The sequence below is a fragment of the Protomyctophum parallelum genome, assembly GCF_964188405.1.
Source record: "Protomyctophum parallelum genome assembly, chromosome: 7".
Taxonomy (NCBI): Eukaryota; Metazoa; Chordata; class Actinopteri; order Myctophiformes; family Myctophidae; genus Protomyctophum; species Protomyctophum parallelum.
In genome coordinates, this window is record NC_139705.1 from 28,265,233 (window position 1) to 28,280,055 (window position 14,823).

Consider the following 14,823-nt stretch of genomic DNA (forward strand, 5'->3'; position numbering starts at 1 on the left):
CACAGTTCAATACAATACGAGGATTGAAAGATCCAAACAAGCACTAAGGTATGTTTCCATTCATCAGAATATTTACAATTTAGGCATTTAGCAGACGCTCTTAATTCAGAGCGACTTACATTAAGCAATAACAAAAAACATGGCATACATCACATACATAAAAAGTAGTTATCATGAAACATGCGTAAGCTAAGAATGTAACAGTGGAGTATCTATATCATGAAACTGTAAACTATACATACTATACTATATTATATATTATACATGTGTACTATAAAGTGCTATGACTACATAAAATGCCATTCTAGTGCTGTCTAGTGTCTACGTAACATACTATAAGTCTGTTTAAAATACTATCTAAGTCTACATAAAGTGGCTAGGCTAGACATTTAATGACATACAAATATACAGTGCTAAAAAAAACATAAATTTATTAAACGCTTAGAAATCTAAAGAAAGAAATCACCCCTGTGTGAAGTGAGGGGCGCTATTATCATCGTACATCATCATGACGTAAAATAGACACTATGCCTATTTGCTCAGACACTGACGTAAAATTCTCCATTCGTTAATGGGAATTTGATGTTTGTGTATCTAGCCGCGCCCCGCCAAAATCACACTTGTGTGAAGTGAGGGGCGCTCTTATCATCATACATCATTATACATCACATTCCGTGCTCAGCCAATCAAATCATCACAATGTGCTATTTACAAAATAGTTGTATACATTTGAAAACTTGAAAGTACTTTTTTCTTTTGGTACTGTTTTTTTATACAAATACTTTGTACTTTTACTCAAGTACATTTTGAATTCCAGACTTTTACTTGTAACAGAGTATTTCTTTATTGCAGTACTGATAATTATACTTAAAGACATTTTCTACTTTTTCCACCACTGGGGAGAAAATTATAATATTTTAGTGCTCTTTGACAGCATCTGTTTTTGACCACCAGGGGGCGAAAGAGTGCTGTTCTCCACCATATATAGAGATACAGAGATATCTTCACATCAAATCAATTTGAGTCTCATTACAGCATATTAATTTCATATGATCACAAAAACATAATGTCTCCCTTTGTACTTTTGACTACACTACACGTCTAGGAAGGAACTTAACATATAAGACCCAACTACTGAATGTCAAGTCTTTCTTCAGAATATGCATTACTAGTTAAGGCACATTGGGAGTCCAACTAGTACCAGTGGTTCTCAAATGTTTTATTTGCAAAGACCCCCTTAACTCTGAGAGTGTACAAATGGAACATATGGGTCCATTTGGTTCCATTTGTACTCTCAGAGTTACGGAGTCGTTATGACCATTCAGGGCTATATTTATTTGTGTTTCTGGTGATATTACAGTCCGCTCATTTTGTCCATAAGAAGAAGTTTGACAAAAATTACCACCACAAGCCAGCATGGCGGTGACCCTTGGAAGGAACTCTTGTGGCCGAAACGTAACAAAAAAATATATTCCTCCACACATGCGCAGACACACACACACACACGCGCACACAGTCACACACGCACGCACACACACACACACACACACACACACACACACACACACACACACACACACACGTGCACGGCTGCACCATAGGAAGCAGCAGAGGAAACCAACCATTGTTCAGAATGACCGGCACCGCCATGGGGCTTTATACGGGCACAGGAAGGCCCGAGATAATGGCTGTCCCTGACCATAGGTCAACACACGTGTGCACACACACGTACGCACACACACGAACACTTTTATGTAATGATTCTAATGAAGGCTTCTTGAGGAGTCCTCTGGCCTTCCTGTTGTTTTGTAACACCAGTGAGCACCGTTCCTTTTATTACTCATCAAAGGCTTTTGGAGGAGCGCGACGCTCCACTAACCACTCCAACTCATGGCTTTCTGACATTACATCATGTGCAGGCAGCCAAGTCTATGGACTTTTAATGTTTGCTTAGAACCTGATAAAAAATAAACGGTTGCCAGAACCAAACCCTCAGAGTTAAATTAACATGGACTATAAACATCAGGGTCCCTGAGATAGAAATGTCATTAAAGCTGCTATAAGCAATAATATGTCAACATTGTAATGACCTTATTATTTATTTGCTATTCAGACAGCCAGCAATGGGTAAAATGCTCCCAAAATAAATTAGTCTCTGTGACACATCTAGGGGCCACAATCTGCATTAAAATATTTTCCTATAGAAGCTTTGTCATTGGTCGATTTCCCTGTCTACTTCCTGATTGGTTAGTCATTTCGACAGGGGTTTTTTTTCCGACCAATGACAAAGCTTCTAGGAACATCTTTGAATGCAGATTGCGGCCCCTAGATGTGTCACAGAGACTACATTTTGTGTCATTAAAGTTTTGACATATTATTGCTTATAGCAGCTTTAAATGGGGGTCCGTAGACTAATGCATGTCAAACTGGGGGTTCCTTGAAATGAAAATGGTTGAGAATCAAGTCGTAAAAAAATACTCTGATCATGGTCCCTGGCGTATCTCTTCAAATGGGTCAAGTGTCAATTTTAGGGGTCCTTGATAATGTGAGTGGAACATTCAGAGTGAATCACAATCATGATCTGTCTCCACAACATATTCCTTTCATAACGTAAGCCTTATATGACCTGAGATCTGCCAGCACCACAGGAACAGGCTTAAAATCATTGTTTGGTGTGTGTGTGTGTGTGTGTGTGTGTGTGTGTGTGTGTGTGTGTGTGAGAGAGAGAGAGAGAGAGTCTGTCTCAAAAGCAGGCTTAAGATCATATTCTCCCAGGCTTATGATTAATCTCCCTATTTATGTGTGCGCACGTAACCGTGTGTGTGTGTGTGTGTGTGTGTGTGCGCGAGCGTGTGAAATAGTTGTAGGGATGAGGTAGTAGGAGGTCATAAATGCTGTATCATGGAATTTTGTAATGCGTTATTGCGTGCATGTGTGCATGCGTGTGTGCGTGCGTGCATTGCGTGCGCGTCTACAATGCCTGCTCCACCCTACTGTGTTATACAATGGAGCTCCGTTGACACTCTGGTCCACTAGGTCTTAAATCAAAGCTCGCACTGCAGAGAGGAAACCTAGGGGTGGGGTGTGTATGCGCGCGCGTGTGTGTGTGTGTGTGTGCGTGCGTGCGTGTGTGTGTGTGTGTGTGCGTGCGTGCGAAGGGAAGCAGGGGAAGTCTGCTCCGCACAGATGTGCCTGTGTGTCATTCATCGGATGGAATTGTGTGTGTGTGCCGGCCAGTCAGTCATTTCGGAGATTGTAGCTGTCTTTAACCACTTCACTGTGTGAGGGCGACACGTTTTGAGCTTGTAGATCGGCTATTTTTGCTACAACGGTAATATTATAAACGTCATGACTTTACTGTACACACTGTATAGTGTATACTGTAGATGTTAAACTTCATTGTACAGCGGCGCTGGGTGGGGGGTGGGGGGGAAGAGACGATCTACGAGCTGACTATGTGTGATTGTAGGTAGACATTGTAGATAAAAAATAAGGTTGAAAACGCACGTACTGACCAGGTGGAGGCAGTATAGAGACCAGTTCCTTTCCCCTCCATCAGGCGCCCCCGGCTGGCCAGGTGGAGGCAGTATAGAGACCAGTTCCTTTCCCCTCCATCAGGCGCCCCCGGCTGGCCAGGGGGAGGCAGTATAGAGACCAGGATTTCCACCATAAATCATACGTATATACAATACAGTACCTGCTGTAACAGCTTGTCTCTCTCGTTCTGCAGCATGCTGGTGATGTCATCACCCTCCGCCACGTCCTGGGCTCGCCGCCTCTTCTCCTCCTCCAGATCGGTGATCACCTATAGCCACGCCCCCAACACGCCAAAGAAAACCACACCAATGAGAACAAGGTAAGATCACAAACAGACACAGAAAATGAGACATTAGTAAAATAAAACAATGTACATTGTAATAAAAAACAGAGAATAGTCATTGCAAATGTGATATATGGGCCTGGCCATATATAGGCTCATTAGGTCCACTGGCATAGCCTTTTGTGGCGGTTCCGGACAACCGTGTATCCGACCCACTCGAGGCCGGGCACAGAGCTCCGTGTGGTGGTGGTGTGCGATGTGTGTGTGTGTGTGTGTGTGTGGTGAATTTGATTACAGTTACATGTACACACACACACACACACACACACACACACACACACACACACACACACACAGAGAGAGAGACGTGGCGCATTTATCGTTAGAAATTATAGTGCTAGCATGGGTGGGTGAGTGGGTGGGTGATTTGTTTTTGTCAGTAATTTTTTATTTTAGTTTTAGTCATAGTCTCTTGAATAGTTTTCATTTAGTTTTAATCACATTTTGTTAGTCTAGTCGACTTTTATCATAAGATTTTAGTCGACTAAATCTACAGTTGATTTAGTCGAACAAAATGTATTTTGCCGTCGTAATGACTGTTTTTACACTTGCTGAAAATAGCCGATCTACTAGTTTGTCTATTTTCAGCATGCAACTAATTGTAAAATAACTTATACTAGATCTCTTGTCCCTTCCTAACATTTTTTTCTAGTTTTTATTTGTTGACGAAATTGTCAGTGCATTTTTTAGCTCATATCTTTGCTTCTGGGGGAACAACCTGCTGGAACAACATCATATTTTCTGATGGGGGGTCAGCAGGCGGCCAATTATACGTATCATTGTGGGAGTCCTTGACATGAAAACATTTGAGAAACCACTGATATAGAAACATTGGTTTTCAGAAAACGTTGCATGGTTCCATGTTGTACACTCTCAGAGTTAAATTAACATTGATTTTACAATACAAATTGGGCTCCCAGAGATAGAAATGCCATTACATGGGGGGTCCGTAGACTAATGCATGTCAAACTGGGGGGTCCTTGAAATTAAAATGCTTGAGAATCACTGCTGGGGCCGTAAAAATATTCTCTTATGGGGGGTCCCCCTGGTGGCATATGTTTTCAAACGGGGGTCCGTGGGCTAATAGAGGGTGCGCATGCTTAAAGTGAATGGCCCATCGAGTGGCAAATTGAGTGGCAAAGCAACATGCAAAGTGAGTTTAACATTATTTAATGTCGTTTAATGCAATCAGATGCATACATTTCTGTTTGGATGCATGGGCTGTCAAGGCCAGAAAGTAGTTTTTTGCCACTCAGTAGGCATTCCTACATAACTTCCGGGTTTGGTGATGATGTCACACGCATACCCTCTATAAGTGTCAATTTGGGGGTCCTTGACATGAAAAGGTTTGAGACTCTGAAACAGTCTGCTCTGCTCTGTAAGACGTCAGAGAGAGAGAGAGAGGATATGACTAATCATCACAGTTCAACTGGAGGCCTAGTGGAACTCTTAAAGCTCTGAGACCCAGAGAGAGGATATAATGATGACTTATCATCTTATTATCACAGCTCCTTTAGTAAGCACTGATGACTCATATTTCATCTCAGTAGGTTCACTCCCCCTGCTTTACTAGAAACTATGAAGTTGATCCGTCCTTTTGTTCATCACATAATGGTGCATTTATCCGGATCCTTCTATATCCAAAGTGCATTACGTGGTGGAAAGTAACTAAGTACTTTTACTTAAGTACTGTACTTGAGTACAATTTTGAGGTATTTGTATTTTATTTGAGTATTTTGAGTATTTACATTACTTTTACTTCTACTACACTACATCTCAGAGACAAAATTTGTGCTTTTACTCCACTACAATTATTTGAAAACTTTAGTTACTAGTTATTTTAATTTTGATTAGAAAACATACATTAACCACTTCAACCCTATACATTTCGGCCATTTGAAAATAGCCGATCTACAATCATTCCATGCTGTTTTAATGTTGGTATACCATTAGGAGAGATAACAGGCAAACGTTGAATTGAATTCTTGTTAATGAAGCAATGCAGATGTGTAACAATAGTTGAAGTCTTGGTTTCATTTTACGCTCTCAAGTAGTATGCTATAGTAGCATGGTCTCTCCTCTCCTTACCCGCCTGTGTCTGCTCTCGGAGGCCGTTAGCTGTCCCATCATCCTCTCCTGCATCCTCTTGCAGTGCGCCATGACCAGCTTGAGCACCGCCAGCGGGTTGGGCCCCTGGGTGGCGCTGTTTCACCATTAAAACACATTTAAATGACCATTATTACACACTAGGTCAGAGGGTTGGGCCCCCGTGTGGCGCTGTTTCAGCGTTAAACACATTTAAATTATGATTAATACACAGGCCAGAGGGTTGGGTCCCTAGTTGGTGCGGTTTCAGCGTTAAACACATTTAAATTATGATTAATACACAGGCCGGAGGGTTGGGTCCCTAGGTGGCGCTGTTTCAGCGTTAAACACATTTAATTTATGATTAATACACAGGCCGGAGGGTTGGGTCCCTAGGTGGCGCTGTTTCAGCGTTAAACACATTTAATTTATGATTAATACACAGGCCGGAGGGTTGGGTCCCTAGGTGGCGCTGTTTCAGCGTTAAACACATTTAATTTATGATTAATACACAGGCCGGAGGGTTGGGTCCCTAGGTGGCGCTGTTTCAGCGTTAAACACATTTAATTTATGATTAATACACAGGCCGGAGGGTTGGGTCCCTAGGTGGCGCTGTTTCAGCGTTAAACACATTTAATTTATGATTAATACACAGGCCGGAGGGTTGGGTCCCTAGGTGGCGCTGTTTCAGCGTTAAACACATTTAAATTATGATTAATACACAGGCCGGAGGGTTGGGTCCCTAGGTGGCGCTGTTTCAGCGTTAAACACATTTAGGGTTTGGGTTGGGTCCCTGCATGCGTCCGACCGTTTCACCATTAAACACATTTAAATTTGACACAGGGTGAAAAATGGGTTACAAAATCGTGGGATAAAAATGTAAGAAAAAAAGAAAAAACACATTTAAATGACCATTAATTTTCACACAGATGATCGCGATCTGCGATTTAATTATGTGTTTTTGTGTTTGCTTTTAAGGCTTCATCAATCACAAACTGCACAGGGAAGATACTGTATGACAAATTACTTACACAAATAATTCACTGACACATTAATGATTTCTGAGCGGTGGCGGTGGCACACCTCTCCGTCATGTAGCTTTGTGTGTCCCTATGTCTGTTTAGAGGACCAACTAGAGATGCATGATATGATCGGTAGCGCATCGGAATCGGCCATATCGGCCATAAAAATGCCATATCGGTATCGGAACGGTCTCAAAATAATACAGATTATTTAATCGGTTTTCGCCAGCAAAAAAATAATAAATTACAATATATATATTTTTACATGCATCAATAAATCAACAGTTTCTAGTACCTCTAGTCTAGAACAAAAGCCAAATCAAATACTGCACGCAGGGTGGTGCGTGTGTATGATGTCATAATGGTGCGACGGACGGACCTACCCTTGGTGGTGCGCGTGCGGTTGGCGTTCCTCCACTGCGCTGTCGCGCTGCAGAGCCAGGAAGGGGTCGCTCAGGTCGTACTGACCGTAACGCTCCTGGACGAACGCATCCCTGTGCTGAGCCTGAGAGAGAGAGACACGCACACACACGCACGCACACACAGACATACACACACAGTATTGTTACAGTCGTGAAATACGAGTACAGCACTCTGAACTGTGTAACTTCCCTTATGGGACTTACAGTCCCGTAAGGCAGTGATCCTCAACGTTTTTCATGTCAAACCCCCACATTGACACGGTATAAGGGTCCATTTGGTTCAATGTGAACTCTCAGAGGTACAGACCTGTAAGGGTCATTCAGGGCTATAGCGCTTTATGTGTTTCTGCAGTATTGTCCGCTCATTTTGTATGTCTGTGGCAACACTTAAATGTTTACAAAAAAAACGTCCACCACAAGCCAGCATGCAGATGACCTCTCACTCCCACCCCGGTGTTAAACGGCGTTCAGCGGGCGATCACCCCTCACATCCGTCTGCCGTGCCCCCAGGGAGGGAGGGAGGGGTTAACATCTGCAGGGGGCGACCCCCAGGGACCCCCCCCCCCCCCCCCCTCTCCTCCTCGCCTCTTTGTGTTTGGGTTGGGGGCGACACCATCTGCTCTTTGCATAAACATGCATAAACATGGACTATTAGAACATCAATTCACACAGACGCGCGCGCACACGCACACACGCACAATTCACACATTAGACACGGACAGACATGTTAGCAGAAGCTGGTCTGAACATGGAGCACGCACACATGAAGATGCTGCCAACAGCTTCATATTGAGTACATTCAGTGACCTATGACCTATACCTATAGTCTCCAGTTTGAGACTAACTACTAGAAGATAATGCTGTGCTGTGTACTGCACCTAGTCTACTGTTTGCTCAGAGAAGGAGACTATTTGCCAGCTGCAGATAAACAGTGATTGAGGAAGTCTGTATAGAAACCCAAACGTCAGTATGAGAGATAGCAACTGTGACTCACTGACTTATCAAACCGCAGTGTCTGCATTGGGGTGTTGTGTGTGTGTGTGTGTGTGTGTGTGTGTGTGTGTGTGTGTGTGTGTGTGCGTGTGTGCGTGTGTGTGTGTGTGTGTGTGTGCGCGCGCGCGCGTTTGTTTTAAGGCGAATCAAAGCACAACAGCTAAATGTCTGTAGACGAACAGCTCAAGACCCACTTCTACACTCTTGCTTTTAATTATTGATCTTTACATTTTTATTTCTTTTTGTTATTCATGTCCTCACTGTATTGCATTAGTGCTATTATTTTTTTATGTTGTATGCCTTGCTTTTCTTTTCTTTCTTTCTCCATTGCTCTGTAAAGCACTTTGAGCTTAGCCTGGGCACCATTTCATTTAGGGTATATGATCCTGTCGGGAGCGGATGATATCGTTACGTCATGTTGTAGTATTGTTTTGTAGTTGACAGGCAGGAACAACAGGCGGCAACTTCCTTTTCCCTCAAACCGATTTTTCTCAATAAAAGCTACAGGCTACGAGAGCTTTTATTGAGAAAAATAAAGTGTTGAAGACACTCTGACTCGATGAAGTCTCCTCTAAATCAGTACACTTTGTGGGCCACTGCTACAGCAGCATCATACAATGTCTCTGGAAGCCCTTTTTAGCCCAACAAAGCATTTCACACAGTAATGTATAGGTTTCTCCCTGTTATAAAATAATGCAGTCCTGAATATTTTGAACGAATGTGTGGGTCAGCATTTATATAGGTTAGCGGGCCTACGTGTGACGTAGACATGATGTCACATGTAGGCCAAGTTGGTGTGTCGTACGTAGATGCCTGACGTCATAGACTGACATGATACTACAACAACTGCTACAGTGTAGAGATGCATCCGATTCCAATAAAGTATCGGTATCGGGCCCTGATATGGCTTAATTCACGTGTCAGAGATTGACTATCACGTCACCGATCCATGTTCAGATCCATGGGGAGTTAAAACACACGCACGATGCACGCCAAAACGCCTCGCAACCCGTCAGATGACGGGTTAAGATTTAACCCCGGAGGTGGCCATACCCGTCAGATGGCGTGTAGTAAGGGTTATATCAATACCAAGCAGCCGAAGCTCAACACTAACCTTCTGTGCTGCCCAGACACACACACACACACACACACACACACACACACACACACACACACACACACACACACACACACACACACACACACACACAGTGATGTGAGAGAAGACTAATTATCTCTCTCTCTCTCTTATCTGTTATTGTGTTGTCCTTGGCTGAGTGCTCTCTCCATGAATACAGTAAGACTAGCTAATGTTTTGCTAATGAGTGACTAATGCATGGCTGTGCATACTGTACCCTGCATGGCATAATGACGCGACGTTATAGGATGTCAATATTCATGCATTTTTTTAAATAAACTGATTTGATTATCATTACTTGACATCCTTCTAAAAGCATGCGGACAGAGAGATAAAACTTGAAACTGGCATAGATTTAGCAGCATGGCTCGGGAATGACATCACACTCAGGCACGCGTGCAAACACAGGCGCACGCACACACACACACACACACACACACACACACACACACACACACACACACACACACACACACACACACACGCACTTGCACAGGGATTAATATCAAAGGAAACCTGTTTCCCATTACAGCAAGCTCAATAATTCTTTCTCATAGCATAAGGTTGCATGATGAGTTTATGCCACATCACGCGCTGAGACAGTATTTCATCAGGTATGTCACCTGTGGCACATTTTACGATGTCAATAGCAGCTAAACTCCCGAGAACATTCCACACAGTCAACAACCAGATGAGCTTCTGTATACGCGTGATTATACATATTTTTTACCCTACACTGGGCTGTCAAGAACAATACGTGGTGAGAAAACAAAGGGAGATAAATAGCATGTAAAACCAGGAGGCGTGACAACGAACACAGATGGAACACGTTGCAAAACGCACTGGCTTTACTCTGAAGACTGCCTATATTAACCACTAAAATCACTTTACTCTGAAGACTGCCTATATTAACCACTAAAATCACTTTACTCTGAAGACTGCCTATATTAACCACTAAAATCACTTTACTCTGAAGACTGCCTATATTAACCACTAAAATCATCAGAGTAAAAGCGGCCATGTCTTTCCGGCCAGAGCCTCTATTTTGAAGGAATCCCGGAACTGATTGTCTGGATTTTCGGTGGTGAGGTGACCACCGATTTACAACATGACGTCACAAGCCGTGAAGCCGTGAAGAGCAAACCACCGCCACCGCCCGGCCCTTCTCTCTGTTTTTACTCACCACCGCTCAACGTTATTTCAGCTCCGGTGGTCAGCTCATCACCGAAAATCCAGACTATGAATGAGCCTTTAGAGATAGGGTGAGAAGTTCAGTCACACGAGAGAGACTCGGAGTAGAGTCACTGATTCTTCGCCTGGAAAGGAGCCAGCTTAAGTGGTTCGGGCATCTAGTTAGGATGCCTCTCGGGCGTCTCCCTAGGGAGGTCCTCGATGCACGTCCCACTGGGAAGAGACCCCGGGGAATACCAAGGCGAAGTTGGAGGAAACACATCGACGCACTGGCCTTGGAACGTCTCAGGATCCCCCAGGAGGAAGTCACTAATGTTGCTCTGGAGAGGGAAGTCTGGAACACTGGTGGAGCTGTTGCCCCCGCGACCCGACTACGGATAAGCAGTTGAAGATGGATGGATGGATGGCACCATGTTCATGACCAAAATCCTGTCGTGAAAATGTGGTCTCACAGGGGAAGTGCACTAAAGCATTATGGGCATTGTAGGAATCCAGCAATCCAGTCACAGACCTCATTATTTTGCTGGCCATATAGGATGCAAATTGTGCTACTGTTATCTACTACAAATACTATTTACATTGAGTGACTGCAGCATTACAGCTAATGGTGGCGCTTACTTCTGTAAAGCCAGCTAGCTTAGTGCATTACAGCTAATGGTGGCGCTTACTTCTGTAAAGCCAGCTAGCTTAGTGCATTACAGCTAATGGTGATGTTTACTTCTTAGCCATTCTGTTCATTACAGTCCTCCTGAGGGAGCGGACTAAACCCACGGTCGCTCACGCTAAACAGGGACGTCCAGAGAGGGTTAGAGAGACAGGGGCTGAAGTCCCGTTAAGAGGGCGCTTTTGGACAAAAAGAGCTCACAACGCGTTGCGCTGCAACACATTGAGAGCTTGTAGATCAGCTATTTTCGGGGCGCAAACCCAGCACTCTTCTCAAAATACTGTGTTCAAGGTTCAGGAGACTTCGGGGGGGTGGGAAGCAATTCTCCTGAATGCATGCCTTCCAGTATGGCAGGGAGGCATTTGCATTCTTTCACTATATAAGTAAATGCTGCACTCATGGTCTGGAGAGGGCAGTTGTTTTACACACGGGTAAAAGGGCATGGGCTGAAGCCCCCTTTGATGTCTATGTGTGCACGTCCCTGATGCTAAATGCCATACCTCGCGCTCAGCTGGGCTTTAGGCACCCAGACCATGCTAAATGCCATACCTCGCGCTCAGCTGGGCTTAGGCACGCAGACTAATTGCCGGTTTGGATGGACGGCGGTGAACTGATGCTACTGCTATTATTCCCAAATGGTAATTTTAGCGGTATTTGGACAGTTCTGCCCTGTTGGCAGAGAGAGACTGAGAGAAATGAGAGACAAAGAAAGTGAACAAACAAATCGACCTGCACTGCTCATTCAGACAGGAATGGTCGACATGCAGAGCATGTCTCACACAGAGAGAGAGAGAGCTGCCAGCTAGATAGATGAATGGAATTCTGAAGACTTGATTGACAGGAAAATGACCTACATTTTGTGGCGCGTGTGTGTGCGTCCACGCATGTATGTGTGTGTGTGTGTGCGCGCGTGTGCGCGCATTGGGAGGGGTGGTTATCAAAGCAGCGTGACCCTCCCTCTCATTAAAAAGTCTCTCTCCGTTCCTCATCCATTGTGTTCAAATCACTCAAAAGTCAAAACCCATTTAGACCTGAGTGTCGATTCTGCTAATGTCTTCTGAATCCTAACGGTTTTCAGGAAACACGTATGTCATGTCAGTGGTGCTCTTTTCATGTCAAGGACCCCCGAACTTAAAGATGGAGTGCCGTGATTTCTTTCCACCCTAAAACATGATTATAAGGTCTTATTGTTATAAGGAGGAGTTTTTTCAAAAAAGTGTACAGTATTTGTTAAAATGTTGTTTTTATGTGGGCACGCACACCAGTTCATTACAGTTCATTACGTATACCTGGTTTTCCTGAACTGAAGCCACACCCACAGCTGTAGTTACGATAAAGGGGGAGGGGCTGATAGTGTGATGTCACTATATTACTGTTTATGTCATTGGTCCGTTTGACTGTCAGCCTTGACTGTCAGCCTCAATCCGTAAATACAAAGTTAATACACCATTGCACATAAAAACGACTCCAGGGTGTCTAATGAAGTACTGTCACCTCATAGAAACATGAAAAACTGGAAAATACAAAAATGTGGCATTCCATCTTTAATATGTATTTTTGGTCGCCTACTAATATTACTATTCTGTGCCTGTCGGTACGCAACTTGAACCGGCGCCGAGTCGGGCTCTGGTGGTCGTCGCAACGCTCGGCACGGCGACTCGCTCGGCTCGCATGGCGGTGTCTCACGTGGCTCAAGGCCACCAGAGAAGGCGCTCCTCCGTCATGGTCGCAAAACTTTAATATATCTGAAAAAAAAAAAAATGTTTTCGGTTGACACTCAATGAGCCTCTGAGACAGTGATACCTCTGCTCTGACCCATTTATTTATCCACATCGACAGCAGACAAGCTGGTTGGTCCAGAAAACCACGGCTACTGCTATATGCTCTATACAGCCTTATAGTTGCAACGTGTCTAAAGCTCTGAAGCTAAACCTCAGTCTGTGAACTCCAGAAGAACACCAGGTCCTCCTCTATCTCCTCCAACCTCAGTCTGTGAACTCCAGAAGAACACCAGGTCCTCCTCTATCTCCTCCAACCAGTCTGTGAACTCTGAGAAGAACTGCACCTTCCTCCAGGTGGTCCTCCGAGCCGGTAGAGCTCAAGGCCTGTCATGGATAATGTGAAACATCCTCATGGTGAGATGTACAAAGTACAAGTTCGAATTGAACCAGTGGTTCTCAATCTCTTCACTCCCTCCCAAAATAAATCATATTTGAACTTGGGACCGCCCCAAAATAATCCTATTTGAACTGGGGTCCCCCCAAAATAGTCTGGAGCTGTGTGGAACTCCATGTTTGGATAAACCTGATGTAATTCCATGCATCTCGACGGCATAAAAGCTGATTCCACACAGTGTGAGGAGCAGTAGCTTGAGAGAGACGAACCAAACCAAGTGAAGAGTTGGAGGAACTGTGTGATTCTGAGAAGAGGAGAATTCAGCAATACGCTGTGCATGTAACTCTGGATCCTGATACAGCGTATCTCTGCCTCATCCTATCTGAGGATGGAAAACAAGTGAGTTGTGGAAACGTAAGGAAGAATCTGCCAAAGAACAAAGAGAGAATCTCTACGTCTAACAGTGTCTGAGGAAAACAGAGCTTCTCCTCAGGAAGGTTTTACTATGAGGTTCAGGTTGGCTGGAAGGCCGCCTGGACAATAGGAGTGGCCAGAGAGTCCATCAACAGGAAGGGAGGCTTCATACTGAGTCCCAACAATGGTTACTGGTCTGTATGGTTGAGGAATGAAGATCAGTACCAAGCTAATGCTTCCCCTCCTGTCCACCTCCCTGTAAGAGAGCAGCTCCAGAAAGTTCATCTCTACTCTTTCACTGGCTGCACCTTCACTGAGAGACTATATCCATACTTCTGTCCATGTATGAACCGTAATGGTACAAACCCTGCTCCTCTTATCATCTCTCCTGTCAGTCACACTGATATGAGGCTGATCTGCATTTACAAGATAATGTTGCGAAAATGGTCCTGAGAATGTGTGTCTCTTTCTCAGACCTGCAGGCTGACAGGAAATGATTAATTGCATTTTGAATGAATTGCAATTTTATAGCGCTTTTCCAAGTGCCCAAAGCGCTTTACAATGGTTCATTCATTCATGTAGGGTTCAGTGTCTTGCCCAAGGACACTTCAACACAGTTTTTAAGGTAAACCACACCAATGCAATTCATTGAGTTGCAATGAGTTGCATTGGTGTGGTTTACTTTAAAATAACGTTTTGTCTCAACCCGACCCTTTGGTGTGGTTTGGGCTTTATAGAGCGACCGCTTCCCTCCATACCAGAACTGAAACTGAAAGTAAAAAACAAAAACAAAAAAACAATCCCATAATACTCCTCGCCAGCACGCTCAGCACGCCATGCAGCCAGATAAAGGAACAGCGCCCTCTGTACGTAGTATAGGGTTATACGTCAGGCTCCAT

The 14,823-nt window shown here is 44.1% G+C and overlaps 1 protein-coding gene across 1 annotated transcript in view; it reads right to left on the reverse strand.

Annotated features, from left to right (window-relative positions):
- The window catches only part of cttnbp2nlb (CTTNBP2 N-terminal like b), a 37,457-nt gene that overhangs the window by 5,440 nt on the left and 17,194 nt on the right, over positions 1–14,823 (reverse strand). Inside the window, exons 3-5 of the mRNA XM_083768535.1 lie at positions 7,371–7,492; positions 5,969–6,083; positions 3,698–3,805 (exon numbers count right to left, since the gene is read on the reverse strand). Of these exons, the coding sequence (XP_083624661.1) occupies positions 3,698–3,805; positions 5,969–6,083; positions 7,371–7,492 (345 nt within the window). The remainder of the gene's footprint in view (positions 1–3,697; positions 3,806–5,968; positions 6,084–7,370; positions 7,493–14,823) is intronic.